General features: G+C 38.7%; 1 protein-coding gene across 1 annotated transcript in view; it reads left to right on the top strand.

Moving 5' to 3' along the window:
• Positions 1-16,662, top strand: part of hpgd (15-hydroxyprostaglandin dehydrogenase) — a 56,284-nt gene extending 39,622 nt beyond the window's left edge. Inside the window, exons 4-7 of the mRNA XM_062027202.1 lie at positions 301-397; positions 8,691-8,767; positions 8,852-9,015; positions 15,998-16,662. Coding sequence (XP_061883186.1) covers positions 301-397; positions 8,691-8,767; positions 8,852-9,015; positions 15,998-16,121 — 462 coding nt within the window. The 3' untranslated portion in view covers positions 16,122-16,662. The remainder of the gene's footprint in view (positions 1-300; positions 398-8,690; positions 8,768-8,851; positions 9,016-15,997) is intronic.
• The last annotated feature ends 6,084 nt before the right edge of the window (positions 16,663-22,746 follow it).

Below are 22,746 nucleotides of genomic sequence, written 5' to 3'. Positions count from 1 at the left end.
TTCAATCGTATTTTTAAAATGTACCATGGGCCGCAAATGGACACCCCTGCCTTAACCTGAAGCATAATTGGTCAAGAGACAGCTCGTACCCCAAAAAACTTGTGAGTGGGGGCACTCGTAAGCCAAAGTAGCATTTAATATGTACACCATGTTTCAATGTCTGCCAGGCAGACACGATTTTACTGAGATTGACTTTTCAACGCCTTACGAGCAGGTTATTCAACATTTCGCACCTTTGGCAGCTGCGTTTGTATGTTGTGACAAATGTTAACAATGACAACCTTGTCCCTTTCCTTACAGACCTCTGTAATAAATGGAACTTACTTGGCTCTGGAACACATGAGTAAAGAGCACGGAAAGGAAGGAGGCACAATAATCAATGTATCTTCTATGGCAGGTAACAGTTACACACTCTTATACATACAATGCATGTGAATACTGTAGGGCAGGGTTTTTTTTTTTTGGTTTTTTTTACCTTGGGGTCCAACTTTTCCACTATAGAGGGAAACTCATAAATGAACACTATACTAGTAATCTTACTGTTTATTTTAATCGTATTCAATAATTACATCCACCCTATTTACAGCTTACAATAGGGTACCGGTACCAAAATGTATTTCGATACTTTTTGATACTTTTCTAAATAAAGGGGGTGACAAAAAATGGCATTATTAGCTTTATTTTAACAGAAAACCTTACGGTAAATGAAACGTATATTTCCTATTGCAACTGAAGAACAATTTTGGCCTTAAATAAAATAAGTGAACATACAAGACAACTTGTCTTTTATTATTAAGTAAGCAAACAAAGGCTCCTAATTTAGTCCGCTGACATATGCAGTAACATTGTGTCATTTATCTACCTATTTTGTCAACATTATGAGGGACAAGCTGTAAAAATGTATTATTAATCTACTCGTTTATTTACTGTTAATATCTGCTTACTTTCTCTTTTAACATGTTCTACCTGCACTTGTGTTAAAATGTAATAATCACTTATTCTTCTGTTGTTGGATACTTTACATTAGTTTTGGATGATACCACAAATTTTGGTATCAGTCCGATACAAAGTAGTTACAGGATCATACATTGGTCATATTCAAAGTCATCATGTGTACAGGGACATATTTCCTGAGTTTATAAACATAACATAGAATTTTTTTAAATTAAAAGATTTTGTGATGATAAAAAAATTTGTGCGTGTGATTTCATCCCTACAAGCCTGTTTTGCAGGCTTGTAGGGATGAAATAGCCTTTATTTCTTTCAAAAAATTGGGTTAAAGTGTGTGTAAAAACAGAGGCTATTTCATTCCTACAATCCTGCAAAACAGGCTTGTAGGGATTAAATAGCCTCTTTCTTTCTCTTTTTTTCTTCCACCCATCCATTTTCTACCGCTTGTCCTTTCTTTCTCTTTCTTTTTCTTTTTCTTTTTCTTTCTCTTTCTTAGCACGATGTCACATGATAGATTGGAAAATATATTTTTAGACAATATGATTTGCCTGAGCGGCTAGGAGACACCGAGATTAACAAGCGGTAGAAAATGGATTAGAAAGGACAGATTTAAAAAAAAATAAAAAACAGTAATCAAAAAATATATATATATTTTTTTTTCAATCAATCAATGTTTATTTATATAGCCCTAAATCACAAGTGTCTCATTTTTAACTTGGGACTTCTCGCGGGCTGTAGTTTGGGGACCCCTAACCTAGAGTATTAGTATCATTAGTTACCTTGTGTTTTGTTTTTGTTTTTTTTTCTCCCCAGCCTTCTGCCCGATTGTAGCTGAGATAGGCTCCAGTGACCCCGAAGGGAATAAGCGGTAGAAAATGGATGGATGGATGAGTTTTTTTTTTTGTTTTTTGTTTTTTGGAGGGGTTCTTAGAACGGTTGCCTTAAAGGCCTACTGAAAGCCACTACTACCGACCACGCAGTCTGATAGTTTATATATCAATGATGAAATCTTAACATTGCAACACATGCCAATTTTAAATTTCCCGCCACACTTCCGGTTGAAAAACTCCTTTGGATATGATTTATGCGCGTGACGTCACAAAATCCACGGAAGTGGTTGTACCCCATCGACCCGATACAAAAACCTCTTGTTTTCTTCGACAAAATTCCACAGTATTCTGGACATCTGTGTTGGTGAATCTTTTGCAATTTGTTTAATGAACAATGGAGGCTGCAAAGAAGAACGTTGTAGGTGGGATCGATCGGTGTATTAGCGGCTAAGCACAATACTTACAGCAACACAACAAGGACTACTTACTACGCCTAGCCGATGCTTGCCGCCAAACCCACGGATGAAGTCCTTCGTCGCGCCGTCGATCGCTGGAACGCAGGTGAGCACGGCTGTTGATGGGAAGATGGATTGGCGTAGGTGGAGCGCTAATGTTTTTATCATAGTTCTGTGAGGTCCGGTTGCTAAATTAGCCTTAGCGTCATTAGCAACAGCATTGTTAAGCCTTACCAGGCTGAGAATTTTTAACCGTGTAGTTACATGTACATGGTTTTATAGTATTGTTGATCTTCTGTCTATCCTTCCAGTCAGGGGTTTATTTGTTTTGTTTCTATCTTCATTTGAGAACGATGCTATCACGTTAGCTCAGTAGCTAAGTGTGTCACCGATGTATTGTCGTGGAGATAAGTCACTTTAAATGTCCATTTCGCTTTCTCGACTTATTTTCAAGAGGATATAGTATCCGAGGTGGTTTAAGATACAAATCCGTGATCCACAATAGAAAAAGAGTGTGGAATCCAATGAGCCAGCTTGTACCTAAGTTACGGTCAGAGTGAAAAAAGATGTCTTGCACTGCATTCTACTCCTTCACTCTAACGTTCCTCATCCACAAATCTTTCATCCTCGCTCAAATTAATGGGGTAATCGTCGCTCCGAATCTCTCGCTCCATTGTAAACGGGGAATTGTGAGGAATACTAGCTCCTGTGACGTCACGCTACTTCTGGTACAGGCAAGGCTTTTTTTTATCAGCGAGCAAAAGTTGCGAACTTTGTCGTCGATTTTCTCTACTAAATCCTTTCAGCAAAAATATGGCAATATCGCGAAATGATCAAGTATGATACATAGAATGGATCTGCTATTCCCGTTTAAATTAAAAAAAAAATTCATTTCAGTAGGCCTTTAATCTCAGAATGAAGATAACATGGAAGAAGCTTAAATCTAAGTTGACATACTAATAAAACATAATGGAAAGCGGAAATTGAGGCCATCCATAGGGAAAAAATGACTTTCGTAGTGGCCCGCTTTACTCGTGACCCCATTTGGCTCCCTCTCCTCAGCCAGACCATTAATTAGTAAAGATGGAAACCAAACATGCCGGAGCAGCTGCAAAGCAGATGTGCTGCAGCGCCATCATGCTGACTTCAAGTGTGACATTGATGCGCTCTAACAAGACAACCATTGCAAAACAACAGACTGCAAAAAAATAATCATCTTAACGGGCCTGCCATGTGTCTCAGGAGCATGATCCACTACCCCAGGTGGTCCGGCAGGACATTGCTCCAACGTTAGTCTTCTGGTTGAACCATTTTTTTTTTTTTTGTCAACTTCAGATCAGATACGACAGATTGTGACATTCATACACAAGGAAGTTGCGTAATAATTGAGCTGGGAAGATTTGCATAACAGCATTGCAGCAGTAATTAGTGCAGTCACAGAAGACAACATTACATTTTTGGACTCTGCTTCCTCCTTTTTACTACAAATGAAGAAGTAATGTTTTCATATGATCAGATTAGCTTTGTGTTAAAAAGTGGGCATGTTAACATGTTTTCCTTTTGTTAAAGCATCAGTTTGTGTGTGTGTGTACGTGTACAGTCGTGGTCAGAAGTTGACATACACGTGTAAAGAACATAATGGCATGGCTGTCTTGAGTTTACAATCATTTTCTATCTTATTTTTTTGTGATAGTGATTGGAGCACATACTTGTCGGTCCCAAAAAATATTCATGAAGTTTGGTTCTTTTATGAATTTATTATGGGTCGTCTGAAAATGTGAGCAAATCCGCTGGGTCGTGCGTGTGCAAAATATAAAAATCCTATGCAATTTACCGCAGCATGTTTGCACGCCCCGCGACCCAGAAAGGGACAAAGCGGTAGTAAATGGATGGATGTTTTTCTCTAGTTGCAAGTGGACTTCTTGTAGGCTGAAATGTGAACATTTCTACTGACACAGATGACAGCACATGATATAAATGTTCTTTTTACTCATTTCAAAGTAATCATTGAAGATTTGTGCTGCCTTGTCTGACATGTCACTTTTTACGGTCAGTAAGTTTCAATGCACTAAATGAGTCGGATTTGTCAAATAATTCAGTTTCTTCTATTCTCACATCTACATGTGGAGTTCTAGTTTCTGTGCCCTATATCTAATGTGAGTGTTGGCCATGCAGTGTGCCTCTCATACACTAGGGGGCGATTGTGGTCATTTAATCTTATTTAGCTATGTTAGAATGTAAATACAGTAGAGGAGCAGGCCTGGCCCTAACCAATCTGCCCCCCCCCCCCCCCCCAGAGAATACTACCACCACCATGCATGACAGTAGGATGGTGTTCCCAGGATTAAAGGCCTCACCTTTTCTTCTGCAAACATATTGCATATTGTCGCCAAACAACTCAATTTTTGTTTCTTTGACATCACATGGACAAAGATAAGACCTTCTGGAGGAAAGTTATACACAGTCAAAAATAAGAGTTGTAGAAATGATTGGAAACTCAAGACATCCATGACATTGTTCTTTACAAATGTATGTAAACTTTTGACCACGACTATGTGAATCAATTATTAAAGAGAGAGACTTTGCACAAGTTTATTATTCTGTTTTACGTCACTTAACTATAAGGATATCAACTGTTATTCTTTGTAGGTATGGTGTTCCTGGGATTAAAGGCCTCACCTTTTCTCTTCCAAACATATTGCTGGGTATTCTGGCCAAACAGCTCCATTTTTTGTTTCATCTGACCACAGAACTTTCCTCCAGAAGGTCTTATCTTTGTCCATGTGATGTCAGATGAAACAAAAAGCTACATTTGTCAATTATTTTTGCTGGTTCAAGTGAGTGGTAATGAACACCGTACAGTAACCCCTTGTTTATTGCGTCTAAATAGTTCCGGGCCTGACCGCGGTAAATGAATATTTGCGAAGAAAGATTCCTTTTTATTAGGACTGTCAAAGTTAACACAATAACACGTTAATTATAAGGTGCATTAATGGCACAATTTTTTTTTAACGCACTATTAATGCGCATACGTCCTGACTCCTCTTTGACTCTCGGTCCAAAATGTAATGGCGTTCGAAAATAGCGAGCAGAAATGCATAAGGAAAAGGGTACATTATTGAAATCTCAGATCCATAGCCATGGCAGGTTTTCCCGACAAGACTATTTTATTTTGGCAATTATTTTGACTTGGAGGGGCCCAAATTTAGAGACAAAAAATGTCTGGGGGCCGGTATATCTGATTTTTAGGCACACTAATACAAAACCTCAATGTCTGATTAAATGCTAAAAACGTTATGACAGACCACCTTAAAAAACGGAATGCAATTTTAAGTTTTTTTTACTGAATGAGACACCCAGAATGTACATGAAAATGTACATTAACTATGAAGGATAAAACACTGAATATTGACAACACATGAACGTCACACCCCCTCTCCGTCCACATATTTTACAATCAACAAAAATGCAACAAACACAGCGAAATATGAACGCAAAGGGTAAAAAAATAAAGCCACCTACTATCTGATATATCAAAGCTTTAGAACTTTGTTGTAAAAATCTCCTTCCGCGTCTGTCCCTGACACCCGCATTTCAGGCTGGCCGCTCTGGAAACACTCTGTGGAAACGCTCCCCACCCACACTGCTTGGTGCCTCGTCTGAGCTGCTGTGACTTAGATGACCATAGTAACTAATTAGATTACCATAGTAACTAGTATATCATGCAAAAGCACAGATTCCAACCATTGAAATACTTTGTATAGTTCAGGGGTCACCAACCTTTTTGAAACCAAGAGCTACTTCTTGGGTAGTGATTAATGCGAAGGGCTACCAGTTTGATACACACTTAAATAAATTGCCAGAAATAGCCAATTTGCTCAATTTACCTTTAACTCTGTTATTAATAATTAATGATATTTACACTTAATTGAACGGTTTAAAAGAGGAGAAAACACGAAAAAAATTACAATTAAATTTTGAAGCATAATTTATCTTCAATTTCGACTCTTTGAAATTCAACCGAAAAAAAGACAAAAACAAGCTAATTCGAATCTTTTTGAAAAAATTAAAAGAATTTATGGAACATCATTACTAATTTTTCCTGATTAAGATTAATTTTAGAATTTTGATGACATGTTTTAAATAGGTTAAAATCCAATCTGCACTTTGTTAGAATATATAACAAATTGGACCAAGCTATATTTCTAACAAAGACAAATCCCTATTTCTTCTAGATTTTCCAGAACAAAAATTTTAAAAGAAATTCAAAAGACTTTGAAATAAGATTTAAATTTGATTCTACAGATGTTCTAGATTTGCCAGAATAATTTTTTTGAATTTTAATCATAAGTTTGAAGAAATATTTCACAAATATTCTTTGTCGAAAAAACAGAAGCTAAAAGGAAGAATTAAATTAAAATTTATGTATTCTTTACAATAATAAACAAAAATGTTTTACTTGAACATTGATGTAAATTGTCACGAAAGAAGAGGAAGGAATTTAAAATGTGTTTAAAAATCTTAAAATCATTTTTAAGGTTGTATTTTTTCTCTAAAATTGTCTTTTTGAAAGTTATAAGAAGCAAAGTAAAAAAAATTAATGAATTTATTTAAACAAGTGAAGACCAAGTCTTTAAAATATTTTCTTGGCTTTTCAAATTCTATTTGAGTTTTGTCTCTCTTCTAATTAAAAATGCCGGGCAAAGCGAGACCAGCTTGCTAGTAAATAAATAAAATTTAAAAAATAGAGGCAGCTCACTGGTAAGTGCTGCTATTAGAGCTATTTTTAGAACAGGCCAGCGGGCTACTCATCTGGTCCTTACGGGCTACCTGGTGCCCGCGGGCACCGCGTTGGTGACCGCGGGCACCGCGTTGGTGACCCCTGGTATAGTTCAAGACTTACGGTCATTAGAAAACATCACTGCACATCATAATGGCAGCTACACTTTCCATCTTAAAGATCTAAAAAAAAAAAAATTTGGTAATGTCCGGCGGGCCAGATTGGAAAGCTCCTTAATTTGCCCAGATCTACCGTAAAACGACATTGGCGTAAACGCCTGCTGGTGCAATTTACTTCTTGTAGAGAGGTGGAGCTTTACTTCCATGTTTAGGTTACGATTGAGTGCATTGGTAGTTTAAAATGTAGATGTTACACTAACTGCTTTAGTAAAATAGTATAAAAGTTAAGCTGAAAAGAGACAGTAAACCGGAAGTATAGTATATATATATATTTTTTAGAGACTTCCATGTCATCTAAATATGTCAAGACATCTTTTCTCATACCAATCTAGTATTTTCCTGATACCAATATTTTGGTACCGGTACCAAAATGTATTTTGATACTTTTCGGTACGTTTCTAAATAAAGGGAACCACAAAAAATTGCATTGACTAACATATGTTTCTTATTGCAAGTTTGTCCTTAAATAAAATAGTGAACATATAAGACAACTTGTCTTTTTAGTAGTAAGTAAACAAACAAAGGCTCCTAATTTAGTCTGCTGACATATGAAGTAACATATTGTCATTTATCATTCTATTATGTTGTCAAAATTAAGGACAAGTGGTAGAAAATGAATTATTAATCTACTTGTTCATTTACTGTTAATATCTGCTTACTTTGTCTTAACATGTTCTATCTACACTTCTGTTGAAATGTAATAATCACTTATTCTTTTGTTGTTTGGATACTTTAAATTAGTTTTGGATGATACCACAAATTTGGGTATCGATCCGATACCAAGTAGTTACAGGATCATACATTGGTCTTATTCAAAGTCCTCATGGACATATTTCCTGAGTTTATAAACATAATATACCTTTTTTTTTAAACGAAATAAGATTTTGTGATAAAAATATCGATGCAATCATAGTAGTATCGACTATACCTGAGAGCACCACAGACTGTAGATGCTTTTAAAAAAGGCTAAAAAAAAAAACTTAAATCTTTTTTTTAGATATATGCATACTAGTTCGAGCTATTTGGCTGTTGTAGTTTTTATTTGTATTTATTTATTTATTTTTTGTTTAATACATTAGCACTTTGAGGTTGTTTACTCAATATAAAGTGCTTTTTACAAATAAAATCTATATTATTCTTATTATACGCTCCTGTACTTGGTATCATTACAGTGGATGTTAGGTGTGGATCCACCAATGGCGTTTGTTTACATTAGTACGGTGTGTAGTGAAGCATGTTTAGCTATTCCTCGTCCTGCAGTGATAATGATACTTGTAAGAAACATACTTTATTTGTCGCCATGGAGACAAGGATTAGTGATTTAGAAGTAGCTAAAACACTGCAGACTGACTACACTTTAGATTCTGGGGAAGTTATGTGATAAACAGGAGGTAAATGTTAGAATAATTATTCTAACAGAGGCTTAAAGACAAATGATGAACTTCTGGTGAGTGGACTGTGATTCTCATGTTTCCTCTGGTTCTTTCAAATCCAGCCTTTTTCCACTCGCCTCACCAGCCCGTCTACACTGCCACGAAACATGGCGTGATTGGCTTCACAAGGGTTATGGCTGTAAGACACCACACGCAATGCAATACGTGGTGCAAAACCAAAAAAAAAAATGTACACTTGAGTGTTTTCTGTCATCTTTCGCAGGACGCATCGTCCCAGAGCGACTACGGCGTCCGCATCAACGTGCTGTGTCCGGCCTTCGTCGACACCCCTATGCTGCACTCCGTTGAACAAGAGGAATACATGGGGAAATTTGTCAAGTTCAAGGACGATTTCAAACTCAGCATGAACAAGTTTGGAGTTTTACAGTGAGTTTGTCCTTCACCACACATGCAAACATCTTAATACATCACACCAGTGTTTTTCAACCTTTTTTGAGCCAAGGCACATCTTTTGCGTTGAAAAATCCGGAGGCACACCACCAGCAGAAATCACTAAAAAAACAAAACTCGGTTGACTGTAAAGTCGTCGTCGCAATTGTTTGATATGACTATAAACCATAACCAACCATGCATCAATATAGCTCTTGTCTCAAAGTAGGTGTACTGTCACCACTTGTCACATCACCCCCTGACTTATTTTGAGTTTATTGCTGTATTCCTGTGTAGTGTTTTAGTTCTTGTCTTGCGCTCCTATTTTGGTGGCTTTTTCTCTTTTTTTGGTATTTTCCTGTAGCAGTTTCATGTCTTCCTTTGAGCGATATTTCCCGCACCTACTTTGTTTTAGCGTTCAAGACTATTTAAGTTGTTGCTATCCTTAGTTGATTGTCATGTCATGTTCGGATGTACATCGTGGACGCAGTCTTTGCTCCACAGTAAGTCTTTGCTGTCGTCCAGCATTCTGTTTTTGTTTACTTCACAGCCAGTTCAGTTTTAGTTTCGTTCCGCATAGCCTTCCCTAAGCTTCAATGCCTTTTCTTAGGGGCACTCACCTTTTGTTTTTGGTTAAAGCATTAGGCACCTTTTTACCTGCACCCTGCCTCCCGCTGTTTCCGACATCTACAAAGCAAGTAGCTACCACCTACTGATATGGATATGACATACTAGCTCATTAGATGACCGTAGTAACTCATTAGATGATTGTAGTAACTCATTAGATGACCGTAGTAACTCATTAGATGACCGTAGTAGCTCTTTAGATGACCGTAGTAGCTCTTTAGATGACCGTAGTAGCTCTTTGGATGGCGACCGTAGTAGCTCTTTGGATGGCGACCGTAGTAGCTCTTTGGATGGCGACCGTAGTAGCTCTTTGGATGGCGACCGTAGTAGCTCTTTGGATGGCGACCGTAGTAGCTCTTTGGATGGCGACCGTAGTAGCTCTTTGGATGGCGACCGTAGTAGCTCTTTGGATGGCGACCGTAGTAGCTCTTTGGATGGCGACCGTAGTAGCTCTTTGGATGGCGACCGTAGTAGCTCTTTGGATGGCGACCGTAGTAGCTCTTTGGATGGCGACCGTAGTAGCTCTTTGGATGGCGGCCGTAGTAGCTCTTTGGATGGCGGCCGTAGTAGCTCTTTGGATGGCGGCCGTAGTAGCTCTTTGGATGGCGGCCGTAGTAGCTCTTTGGATGGCGGCCGTAGTAGCTCTTTGGATGGCGGCCGTAGTAGCTCTTTGGATGGCGGCCGTAGTAGCTCTTTGGATGGCGGCCGTAGTAGCTCTTTGGATGGCGGCCGTAGTAGCTCTTTGGATGGCGGCCGTAGTAGCTCTTTGGATGGCGGCCGTAGTAGCTCTTTGGATGGCGGCCGTAGTAGCTCTTTGGATGGCGGCCGTAGTAGCTCTTTGGATGGCGGCCGTAGTAGCTCTTTGGATGGCGGCCGTAGTAGCTCTTTGGATGGCGGCCGTAGTAGCTCTTTGGATGGCGGCCGTAGTAGCTCTTTGGATGGCGGCCGTAGTAGCTCTTTGGATGGCGGCCGTAGTAGCTCTTTGGATGGCGGCCGTAGTAGCTCTTTGGATGGCGGCCGTAGTAGCTCTTTGGATGGCGGCCGTAGTAGCTCTTTGGATGGCGGCCGTAGTAGCTCTTTGGATGGCGGCCGTAGTAGCTCTTTGGATGGCGGCCGTAGTAGCTCTTTGGATGGCGGCCGTAGTAGCTCTTTGGATGGCGGCCGTAGTAGCTCTTTGGATGGCGGCCGTAGTAGCTCTTTGGATGGCGGCCGTAGTAGCTCTTTGGATGGCGGCCGTAGTAGCTCTTTGGATGGCGGCCGTAGTAGCTCTTTGGATGGCGGCCGTAGTAGCTCTTTGGATGGCGGCCGTAGTAGCTCTTTGGATGGCGGCCGTAGTAGCTCTTTGGATGGCGGCCGTAGTAGCTCTTTGGATGGCGGCCGCAGTAGCTCTTTGGATGGCGGCCGCAGTAGCTCTTTGGATGGCGACCGCAGTAGCTCTTTGGATGGCGGCCGTAGTAGCTCTTTGGACGGCGGCCGTAGTAGCTCTTTGGACGGCGGCCGTAGTAGCTCTTTGGACGGCGGCCGTAGTAGCTCTTTGGACGGCGGCCGTAGAAACTCATTGGATGGCGACCGCAGAAACTAGTACATCATGCAAAACCCCAGATTCCAAGCATTGAAATACTTTGTATAGTTCAAGACTTGCGGTCATTAGAAAACATCACTGCACATCATAATGGCAGCTACACTTTCCATCTTAAAGATTTTAAAACAATTATTTGGGAATGTCCGGCAGGCCAGATTGAAAAGCTTAACGGGCCGCATGTGGCCCCCTGGGCCTTAATTTGCCCAAGTCTGCCTTAGAGCCTGTTGAAGATGAATTTGGGTTTTCTATCAGACAATAAAGGTTATCTATCTATCTCTTGGAGACTATCAGCGGCTGCTGGTCTTTCAAGGAGAGGAAGCTCATTTTCAGCTACTCTCTAAACACGAATAGTGTTTCCATTAACAGATAAAATATAGAAAGATGCTACATTTTACAAAGAAAACATCCCTTACATGATTGTAAAATTCTCCTAAACACAGAATGGAATGAAAGTGGAAAATTGCTCTGGCAGTGGTTTATACAAAACCCAAAACCAGTGAAGTTGGCACGTTGTCTATCCATCCATTTTCTACCGCTTGTCCCTTTCGGGGTTGCGGGGGGTGCTGGAGCCTATCTCGGCTGCATTCGGGTGGTAGGCAGGGTAAACCCTGGACACGTCGCCAGCTCATTGCAGGGCCAACAGACATTCACAATAGGGCCAATTTAGTGTTGCCAATCAACTTCTCCCCAGGTGCATGTTTGGGAACTGAGGAGACCAATTTTTGAAGTTTTTCAAGTAGAGTTCTTTCCCATTCTTGCTTGATGTACAGCTTAAGTTGTTCAACAGTCCGGGGGTCTCCGTTGTGGTATTTTAGGCTTCATAATGCACCACACATTTTCAATGGGAGACAGGTCTGGACTACAGGCAGGCCAGTCTAGTACCCGCACTCTTTTACTACGAAGCCACGTTGTTGTAACACGTGGTTTGGCATTGCCTTGCTGAAATAAGCAGGGGCGTCCATGATAACGTTGCTTGGATGGCAACATATGTTGCTCCAAAACCTATATGTACCTTTTCAGCATTAATGGTGCCTTCACAGATGTGTAAGTTAGCCATGCCTTGGGCACTAATACACCCCCATACCATCACACATGCTGGCTTTTACACTTTGCGCCTAGAACAATCCGGATGGTTCTTTTCCTCTTTGGTCCGGAAGACACGACGTCCACAGTTTCCAAAAAAAATTTGAAATGTGGACTCGTCAGACCACAGAACACTTTTCCACTTTGTATCAGTCCATCTTAGATGAGCTCAGGCCCAGCGAAGCCGACGGCGTTTCTGGGTGTTGATAAACGGTTTTCGCCTTGCATAGGAGAGTTTTAACTTGCACTTACAGATGTGTGGAACCACAGAGGGGTTTTTTTGTCCTCTTCGGGCTGTTCTGTTTACATTCCGGTTTCAGTCAAGTTGTTTATATTGACTTGTCTAAGGAATGTTGTTTTGTCTTTCGGAATTCCATTTTCCTTTATTCATATACAAGTTAACCAGCCAAAGGTGGCTTGTGTTACTTTTTTTGTTTGAAAAAGTTTTAAATAAATAAATAAAATAATAATAATAATATAAGTGACATGAAATAGCCTACATAAATCTGCATATTGTAGATGAGGGCTTTTTTGAGACTGGTGTTTTTTGCTTTAAAGCAGAACTGCACCTCTTTTTTTTCCCGGAATTTGGCCTATCATTCACAATCCTTACGCAAGACAAGAATACATGTTTTTTTTTTTCCTTTTTTATGCATTTTAACTCGTAAATAAATGCCAGCAAAAGCCGGTTTACAACGTAACCTTTGGGAGTCGCTCTATACTGCCTAAAAAGCGCTTAAAAATCATCTAAACACCATCAACATGGTGTGTATATATACCAGGGGTCACCAACGCGGTGCCCGCGGGCACCAGGTAGCCCGTAAGGACCAGATGAGTCGCCCGCTGGCCTGTTCTAAAAATAGCTCAAATAGCAGCACTTACCAGTGAGCTGCCTCTATTTTTTTTAATTTTATTTATTTACTAGCAAGCTGGTCTCGCTTTGCCCGACATTTTTAATCCTGAGAGACAAAACTCAAATAGAATTTGAAAATCCAAGAAAATATTTTAAAGACTTGGTCTTCACTTGTTTAAATAAATTCATTATTTATTTTACTTTACTTCTTATAACTTTCAGACAGTTTTAGAGAAATACAACCTTAAAAAGGATTTTAGGATTTTTAAACACATATACCTTTTTACCTTTTAAATTCCTTCCTCTTCTTTCCTGACAATTTAAATCAATGTTCAAGTATTTATTTTTTTATTTTTATTGTAAAGAATAATAAATTAAATTTTAATTTAATTCTTCATTTTAGTTTCTGTTTTTGACGAAGAATATTTGTGAAATATTTCTTCAAACTTGTGATTAAAATTCAAAAAAATTATTCTGGCAAATCTAGAAAATCTGTAGAATCAAATTTAAATCTTATTTCAAAGTCTTGAATTTCTTTTAAAATTTTTGTTCTGGAAAATCTAGAAGAAATTATTTCTTTGTTAGAAATATAGCTTGGTCCAATTTGTTATATATTCTAACAAAGTATAGATTGGATTTTAACCTATTTAAAACATGTCATCAAAATTCTAAAATTAATCTTAATCAGGAAAAATTACTAATGTTCCATAAATTCTTCTTAATTTTTTCAAAAAGATTCGAATTAGCTAGTTGTCTTTTTTTCGGTTGAATTTTAAAGAGTCGAAATTGAAGGTAAAATGTTTCAAAATTTAAAATTTAATTGTCATTTTTTTCGTGTTCTCTCCTCTTTTAAACCGTTCAATTAAGTGTAAATATCATTAATTATTAATAACATAGTTAAAGGTAAATTGAGCAAATTGGCTATTTCTGGCAATTTATTTAAGTGTGTATCAAACTGGTAGCCCTTCGCATTAATCAGTACCCAAGAAGTAGCTCTTGGTTTCTAAAAGGTTGGTGACCCCTGGTGTATACAGTCTAAGTTTATATGTAATGTAGTGACAAGCACATTCATAATAACATGTCATATTTATGTATTCTGCTCATTTTAAACATATGGCGGGACAACATTCGCTTTTTCCTTTTGACTACTTCACTGCAGATATCATGAGAGAAAACAAACATTATTTACTGTACAATGTCTGCTGTCATTAGGATGTTGATATATTCCCATTTAGATGAAAAATTGAGAAAAAAACAAAAAACCGTTTTTTTTGGTGTCTTTCTCACCATTACCGGGTCTAAATTGGATGCCAAAATTGACCAACTTGTCGGATTATGTCCTCATCCTTCTACTATCAAGGTGAGCGGCGTTCTTTTTGATCTGGGATAAACTTTCACGAGCACCGAGGCGAGAAAGCAGCTCACCGGCCAATGATGTCAACAACCTATAAGCTAGTTGGCTCTTTCTGATTACAGCGCCGCTATAACTATAAAATATCACTAATACTTGGCTAATATTCAAGTCAGGAAATGTAAATGCAGTATTTTTGGCGGTTTTTAGAGGGCTTTATGGGCGGAACTAAAGACGTCCTATTAACTTCATTATAAGGTGACTTTTATTTACGTTTACTTTGTAGTAGTAGTTTATTTGGACATGTTAAGTCATTTTGAAAAAACATTTTAAATCTTGATAACCTTACATGTTAAAAACAAAGCAAAATAAATACCGTATTTTCCGGACCATAGGGCGCACCAGATTACAAGGCGCACTGCCGATGAATGGTGTATGTTTGATCTTTTTTCATATATTAGGCGCGCCGGATTATAGGGCGCATTAAAGGACTAGTTGGGGGTTTTTTTTTTCTAAATGTAGAACACTTCCTTGTGGGCTACATCAGTGGTCCCCAACCACCGGGCCGTGGCCCGGTACCGGTCCGTGGACCGATTGGCGGCCGCACAAGAAATAAAAATTTTTTTTTTAATTTTTTTTAATTAAATAAACATAAAAAGCACAATATATACATTATATATCAATATAAATCAATACAGTCTGCAGGGATACAGTCCGTAAGCACATGATTGTATTTCTTTATGACAATTTATTTTTTATTTTATTTTATTTTTTTTTTAAACTACCCCCCCCCCCCCCCGGTCCGTGGGACAAATTTTCAAGCATTGACCGGTCCGCAAGTACAAAAAGGTTGGGGACCACTGGTCTACATTACATGTAATGGTGGTTTTTTGGTCAAAATGTTACAGATTATGTTTTACAGATTTTCTGACAGTCTCTTCCGGATGCGCCATTTTGTGGGCGGTCTTATTTACGTGGCTCACCTTCGGCAGCATCTTCTCCCCGTCATCTTTGTTGTAGCGGTGTAGCGTGCAAGGACGGGAGTGGAAGAAGTGTATATTGTAGTGTCCCGGAAGAGTTAGTGCTGCAAGGGGTTCTGGGTATTTGTTCTGTTGTGTTACGGTGCGGATGTTCTCCCGAAATGTGCTTTTGTCATTCTTGTTTGGTGTGGGTTCACAGTGTGGCGCATATTTGTAACAGTGTTAAAGTTGTTTATACGGCCACCCTCAGTGTGACGTGTACGGCTGTTGACCAAGTATGCTTTGCATTCACTTGTGTGTGTGTGTGTGTGAAAATTATCGAACATCCCTATTCGTGTGGCTTAGGCTAAATTATTTAAGGGGTTATCCGACATAGCCTTAACGTGAGAGGCTCCACACGACCAGTACACAAATCCTCCATATGCAAATTCCAAGTGCTTATTTGTAAAATTGTTTTAATTCCTACCTTTCCTTGCTCCCCCCCCCCCCCCCCCCCCCCCCAGGCCGTCATTCATAGCTGAAGGCATGATGAGGCTGATCTCCGACACCAGTCTAAACGGTGCAGTCATGAAGATCACATGCGCCAAAGGAATCCACTTTCACACCTACGAACCCCCGTCTGTTTGAGTACCGGCTAACGGACTCCACCCTGCACCGGAGAGCCGTAGCGAGCACAATTGTCAGCATTTTGGACAATAAGCAGGGGCGGTGTGAAGAGCAGAACCCCCCACCCCCAAAACCCCTGCACCCATTAAGTTTAACATTAATTTATGTATTGTAATGATGTAAATACAACACGACTCAATTACTCTGCTGGTGAAAGGATAATGATAAGACGTTCTATTGCAGCTTAAAATGCTAAATATGGACACCAAAAAACTGCCGTTTTCAGTGTTTCCATGCATTCAAACATCAGAGTTGATCACGTTGCTTCTGTAAATCAGTGTTATTCTTAGTCACGATTGCTATTTAAGAGGTGACTGGTATGGAAAAAAAAACCCCGTGGGATTGATTGCATGTATTGTTTGTGTTTACATAGACCCGGGGCCCCATGGATCAACATTTGCCCCTTTTTCCACGGCAAAGTTGAGGTGTATTGGGAGGGAACTGTGGGTATTTTGGAGACACTTGGAAGGGATCCTGGGTAAACTGTTGAAATAAAGCAAATTGTCAAAGAAGTACTTCTCAGACTGATTGACGTGCACACCGGAGAACAATTCATGGTAAACAAATGGATATTGAAGCATGGAGCACACTGAGGTTCCACGGAACTTGGGCGTTCCAGAGAGAGCTGACCAACTGATCAGGATTGATGATGTGAGATCATTTGGAGTTACAAACACAGTCTGAGATATTTAGATTCTTGCCTTTTTTTTTTTTTTTTTTTGGTATATATTTCCCTGGAGCATACTGTATTTTCCGGACTATAAGGCGCACTTAAAATGCATTTTTTTCCCCCTAAAACTCGACAGTGCGCCTAATGCAAGGAATACGATTGGTTGAGCTTACCCACCTCGAAACGGTTTAATTTGGTACATGGTGATAATAAGTGTGACCAGTAGATGGCAGTCAAACATAAGAAATGTGTACACAGCACTATGATTGCAAGTAAACACTATTTTACAGTGCAAAAAGTCAGTGTTCAAAAACAAGAAAAAAAATATATACAAAAATGAGGGGTATTTTATTTGAACTAAGCAAAATGATCTGCCAATAGAACAAGACAATTCGGCTTGTCGAGACTTTCCAAAACAGGTAAAATTAGCTAACCTCAATGAACCCCAAAAATACCTTAAGTATAATTCTCACTAAGTGCACTTTTTTTTGGTAGAAAAGATATTAGACCTTTTTGCTCAATATGTTGAAAAATATTCTTAAATTAAGTAAACGCTAGTGCCATTATCTTGACATAATGATATGCGCTGAGCCAACCCCTTAAACAGTGATTAAAAACATGATTCAAAGGTAGATAAAAACAGTAAAAAGGGTTTTTGTGTGTATGTATATATATATATATATGTATATGTATATATATATATGTATATGTGTATATATATATATATGTATGTGTAAGTGTATACACTGCAAAAAGCTCATGTTCAAAAACAAGAAAAAAATTAGTATTTTACTTGAACTAAGCAAAATTATCTGCCAATGGAACAAGAAAATTTGGCTTGTCAAGATTTTCCGAAACAAGTCAAATTAGCTAACCTCAATGAACCCAAATATACCTTAAAATAAGTATATTCTCACTAATAACAAGTGCACTTTTCTTGGTAGAAATAATAAAATAAGACCTTTTTTCTCAATATGTTGAAAAATATTCTTAAACGAAGTAAATGCTAGTGCCATTATCTTGACATAATGATATGCGCTTGGCATCATGATTTTTTTTTTCATGCTTGAAGAAATGATTACTTAAAAAAAAAAAGTAGTTTTATACTTGTGAGTGTTGCAACAGTTGATATTCTAGTTTGAAGCATGTTTTACTCAAACGCTAGTGCCATTATCTTGGCATCATGATTTTTTTTTTTCATGCTTGAAGTAAGAAATGATTACTTTAAAAAAAAAAAAAAGTAGTTTTATACTTGTGTTGCAACAGTTGATATTCTAGTTTGAAGCATGTTTTACTCAATATAGGTCATCAAATCTCAGCAACAAGCTGTAATATCTTACTGAGATCATTTAGGACCAAAACCCTTAAACAGTGATTAAAAACATGATTCAAAGGTAGATAAAAACAGTAAAAAGGGTTTTTGTATATATATATATATATGTATGTGTGTGTGTGTGTGTGTAAGTGTATACACTGCAAAAAGTTCATGTTCAAAAACAAAAAAATAAAAATTAGGAGTATTTTACTTGAACTAAGCAAAATTATCTGCCAATAGAAGAAGAAAATTTGGCTTGTCAAGATTTTCCGAAACAAGTCAAATTAGCTAACCTCAATTAACCCAAAAATACCTTAAAATAAGTATATTCTCACTAATAAGTGCACTTTTCTTGGTAGAAATAATAAAATGAGACCTTTTTTCTCAATATGTTGAAAAATATTCTTAAATGAAGTAAACACTAGTGCCATTATCTTGACATAATGATATGCGCTCGGCATCATGTTTTTTTTTTCATGCTTGATTACTTTAAAAAAAAGTAGTTTTATACTTGTGTTGCAACAGTTGATATTCTAGTTTCAAGCATGTTTTACTCAATATAGGTCATCAAATCTCAGCAACAAGCTGTAATATCTTACTGAGATCATTTAGGAGCCAACCCCTTAAACAGTGATTAAAAACATGATTCAAAGGTAGATAAAAACAGTAAAAAGGGTTTTTGTGTGTGTATATATATATATATATATATATATATATATATATATATATATATATATATATATATATAATATGTGTGTGTGTGTGTAAGTGTATACACTGCAAAGAGCTCATGTTCAAAAACAAGAAAAAAATTAATAAAAATTTGTATTTTATTTGAACTAAGCAAAATTATCTGCCAATAGAACAAGAAAATTTGGCTTGTCAAGATTTTCTGAAACAAGTCAAATTAGCTAACATCAATGAACCCAAACATACCTTCATTTAGGAGCCAACCCCTTAAACAGTGATTAAAAACATGATTCAAAGGTAGATAAAAACTGTAAAAAGGTTTTTTTGTATATATATATATATATATATATATATATATATATATATATAAATTGTGTATATATATATATATATATATATATATATATATATATATATATATATATAAATGTGTAAGTGTATACGCTGCAAAAAGTTTATGTTCAAAAACAAAAAAAATAAAAATAAAAATTAGGAGTATTTTACTTGAACTAAGCAAAATTATCTGCCAATAGAACAAGACAATTTGGCTTGTCAAGATTTTCGAAACAAGTCAAATTAGCTAACCTCAATGAACCCAAAAATACCTTAAAATAAGTATATTCTCACTAATAAGTGCACTTTTCTTGGTAGAAATAATAAAATGAGCCATTTTTTCTCAATATGTTGAAAAATATTCTTAAATGAAGTAAATGCTAGTGCCATTATCTTGACATAATATGTGCTCGGCATTACATTTCCTGAAACCGGCAAACGTATTCTAAAAACTAATGTATTGTTCTTAATGGAAAGGCAACAAGTTTCCTTCATATTGTCTAAAAATGCATTTTTCCATCGACAACATGACATCGCGCCAAGTGCGTGATCTTTCAGTCAATTAGTGCGCATATAAACAGCCCGGCCCCCAGCCAACATTATTTAATTGTAATTTTGAGGAATTTACCTGAATGTGCATGAACTATTTCTGTTCAAAATTGTTAGAAATGTTAAATGTTTAAATATTAACTGTCAGTTTACTGTACTGTGCCAACTGTACTACTATATGAGTACTTATTCTAATTGTTTCATTGAACCTAAAACAGCAAAGTCCATTTGGCTGTCATCTGTTTTAATATGAGACACTTTTGTGTCAAAGTCATGATTTTTTTTTTTCATGCTTGAAATAAGAAATGATTACTTTAAAAAAGTAGTTTTCTACTTGTGAGTGTTGATGACACAGCTTTGCAACAGTTGATATTCTAGTTTCAAGCATGTTTTACTCAATATAGGTCATCAAATCTCAGCAACAAGCTGTAATATCTTACTGACATCATTTAGGACCAAAACACTTAAAACAAGTAAAACACTCTAACATAAAATCTGCTTAGTGAGAAGAATTATCTTATCAGACAGAAAATAAGCAAATATCACCCTTATTTGAGATATTTCATCTTTCTTAGAATTCAGTTTTTGCAGTGTGCTAAGGCAGTAGATGGCACATAGGCCAGTAGGCTGAGTACAAGTAATGATAAAATGACATAAGAGATAAATACAATCCATAAATTATTAAACAGTGATTAAAAACATGATTCAAAGGTAGATAAAAACAGTAAAAAGGGTTTTTGTGTATATATATGTATGTGTAGGTGTATATATATATATATATATGTTTTTGGAATATTTGTATCCGGGTGGATGAGATCCGCCCGGAGTTCCTTAAGGCTCTGGATGCTGTGGGGCTGTCTTGGTTGACAAGACTCTGCAACATGGTGTGGACATCGGGGGGCGGTACCTCTGGATTGGCAGACCGGGGTGGTGGTTCCTCTCTTCAAGAAGGGGAACCAGAGGGTGTGTTCCAACTATCGTGGGATCACACTCCTCAGCCTTCCCGGTAAGGTCTATTCAGGTGTACTGGAGAGGAGGCTACGCCGGATAGTCCAAACTCGGATTCAGGAGGAACAGTGTGGTTTTCGTCCTGGTCGTGGAACTGTGGACCAGCGCTATACTCTCGGCAGGGTCCTGGAGGGTGCATGGGAGTTTGCCCAACCAGTCTACATGTGTTTTGTGGACTTGGAGAAGGCATTCGACCGTGTCCCTCGGGAAGTCCTGTGGGGAGTGCTCAGAGAGTATGGGGTATCGGGACTGTCTGATTGTGGCGGTCCACTCCCTGTATGATCAGTGTCAGAGCTTGGTCCGCATTGCCGGCAGTAAGTCAGACCCGTTTCCAGTGAGGGTTGGACTCCGCCAAGGCTGCCCTTTGTCACCGATTCTGTTCATAACTTTATGGACAGAATTTCTAGGCGCAGTCTTGATGGGTCAGTTGAGGGGATCCGTTTGGTGGCTGCAGGATTAGGTCTCTGCTTTTTGCAGATGATGTGGTCCTGATGGCTTCATCTGGCCAGGATCTTCAGCTCTCACTGGATCGGATCGCAGCCGAGTGCGAAGCGACTGGGATGAGAATCAGCACCTCCAAGTCAGAGTCCATGGTTCTCGCCCGGAAAAGGGTGGAGTGCCTTCTCCGGGTTGGGGAGGAGACCCTGCTCCAAGTGGAGGAGTTCAAGTACCTCGGAGTCTTGTTCACGAGTGAGGGAAGAGTGGATCGTGAGATCGACAGGCGGATCGGTGCGGCGTCTTCAGTAATGCGGACGCTGTATCGATCCGTTGTGGTGAAGAAGGAGCTGAGCCGGAAGGCAAAGCTCTCAATGTACCGGTCGATCTACGTTCCCATCCTCACCTATGGTCATGAGCTTTGGGTTATGACCGAAAGGACAAGATCACGGGTACAAGCGGCCGAAATGAGTTTCCTCCGCCGGGTGGCGGGGCTCTCCCTTAGAGATAGGGTGAGAAGCTCTGCCAACCGGGGGGGAGCTCAAAGTAAAGCCGCTGCTCCTCCACATCGAGAGGAGCCAGATGAGGTGGTTCGGGCATCTGGTCAGGATGCCACCCCAAATGCCTCCCTAGGGAGGTGTTTATGGCACGTCCAACCGGTAGGAGGCCACGGGAAGACCCAGGACATGTTGGGAAGACTATGTCTGGGAACGCCTCGGGATCCCCCGGGAAGAGCTGGACGAAGTGGCTGGGGAGAGGAAAGTCTGGGCTTCCCTGCTTAGGCAAATTGTTATTATATACATTTCCCCCGCGACCCAACCTCGGATAAGCGGAAGAAGATGGATGGATGGATGGAATATTTGTAAAATTGTTCAACTCCAGACATTGTATTTTGTAGAAGAAGTCTGTCAGTACGTGATATGAAAAAAAAGCCGATGTAACGCTGTTTTAATTGTTTTGCAGCTTGATCCTGAAAAATAAACAAAAGAGTTGGCCCATCTTTCGTTGTGAATAAAATGGATAAAATAGTGATTAATTGTGGGCCTCACAATAAGAAGGTCCTGGGTTGGATTCCCGAGCTCGGGTCTTTCTGTGTGGAGTTGGCATGTTCTCCCCATCACCGCGTGGGTTCCCTATAGGTCAGGGGCCGTACTTATCAAGCTTCTTAGAGTGCCATTTTACACTTAAGTCCTGAGAATTTGAGAAACTTAGTCCTACTCTCAAACTTAAGAATAAAAGCTTTTTATCAACGTTCTTAAGTCTAAGAATCACTCCTACTCTCCACGATATTTAAGAGACCTTCAGAGGTGTCTTAAGTGGTTAGGAGTTGCCAGCAGGGGATGGCACTGAGGCGAGAGAGACGTGCGCGAACGTTCAGGGAACGGAACAATGTTTTGTTTTTTTTGATGACGAGCAGCTGATCAAACGGTATCGTTTAGACAGAGCGGATATTATTTTTGTCACAGATTTAATACTTTTCGATTCCTTGTTGATTTCTGCATGTGTCTGCAGGGGGCTAGTATATATAGAGCCACCCACACCAGTTTCAAATTAGTTGCCTAATTAATGAATTGGGAAGAAAATGT

This window comes from Entelurus aequoreus, linkage group LG18 (genome assembly GCF_033978785.1).
Source record: "Entelurus aequoreus isolate RoL-2023_Sb linkage group LG18, RoL_Eaeq_v1.1, whole genome shotgun sequence".
Lineage (NCBI taxonomy): Eukaryota > Metazoa > Chordata > Actinopteri > Syngnathiformes > Syngnathidae > Entelurus > Entelurus aequoreus.
This window is presented reverse-complemented; position numbering and strand designations above follow the sequence as displayed.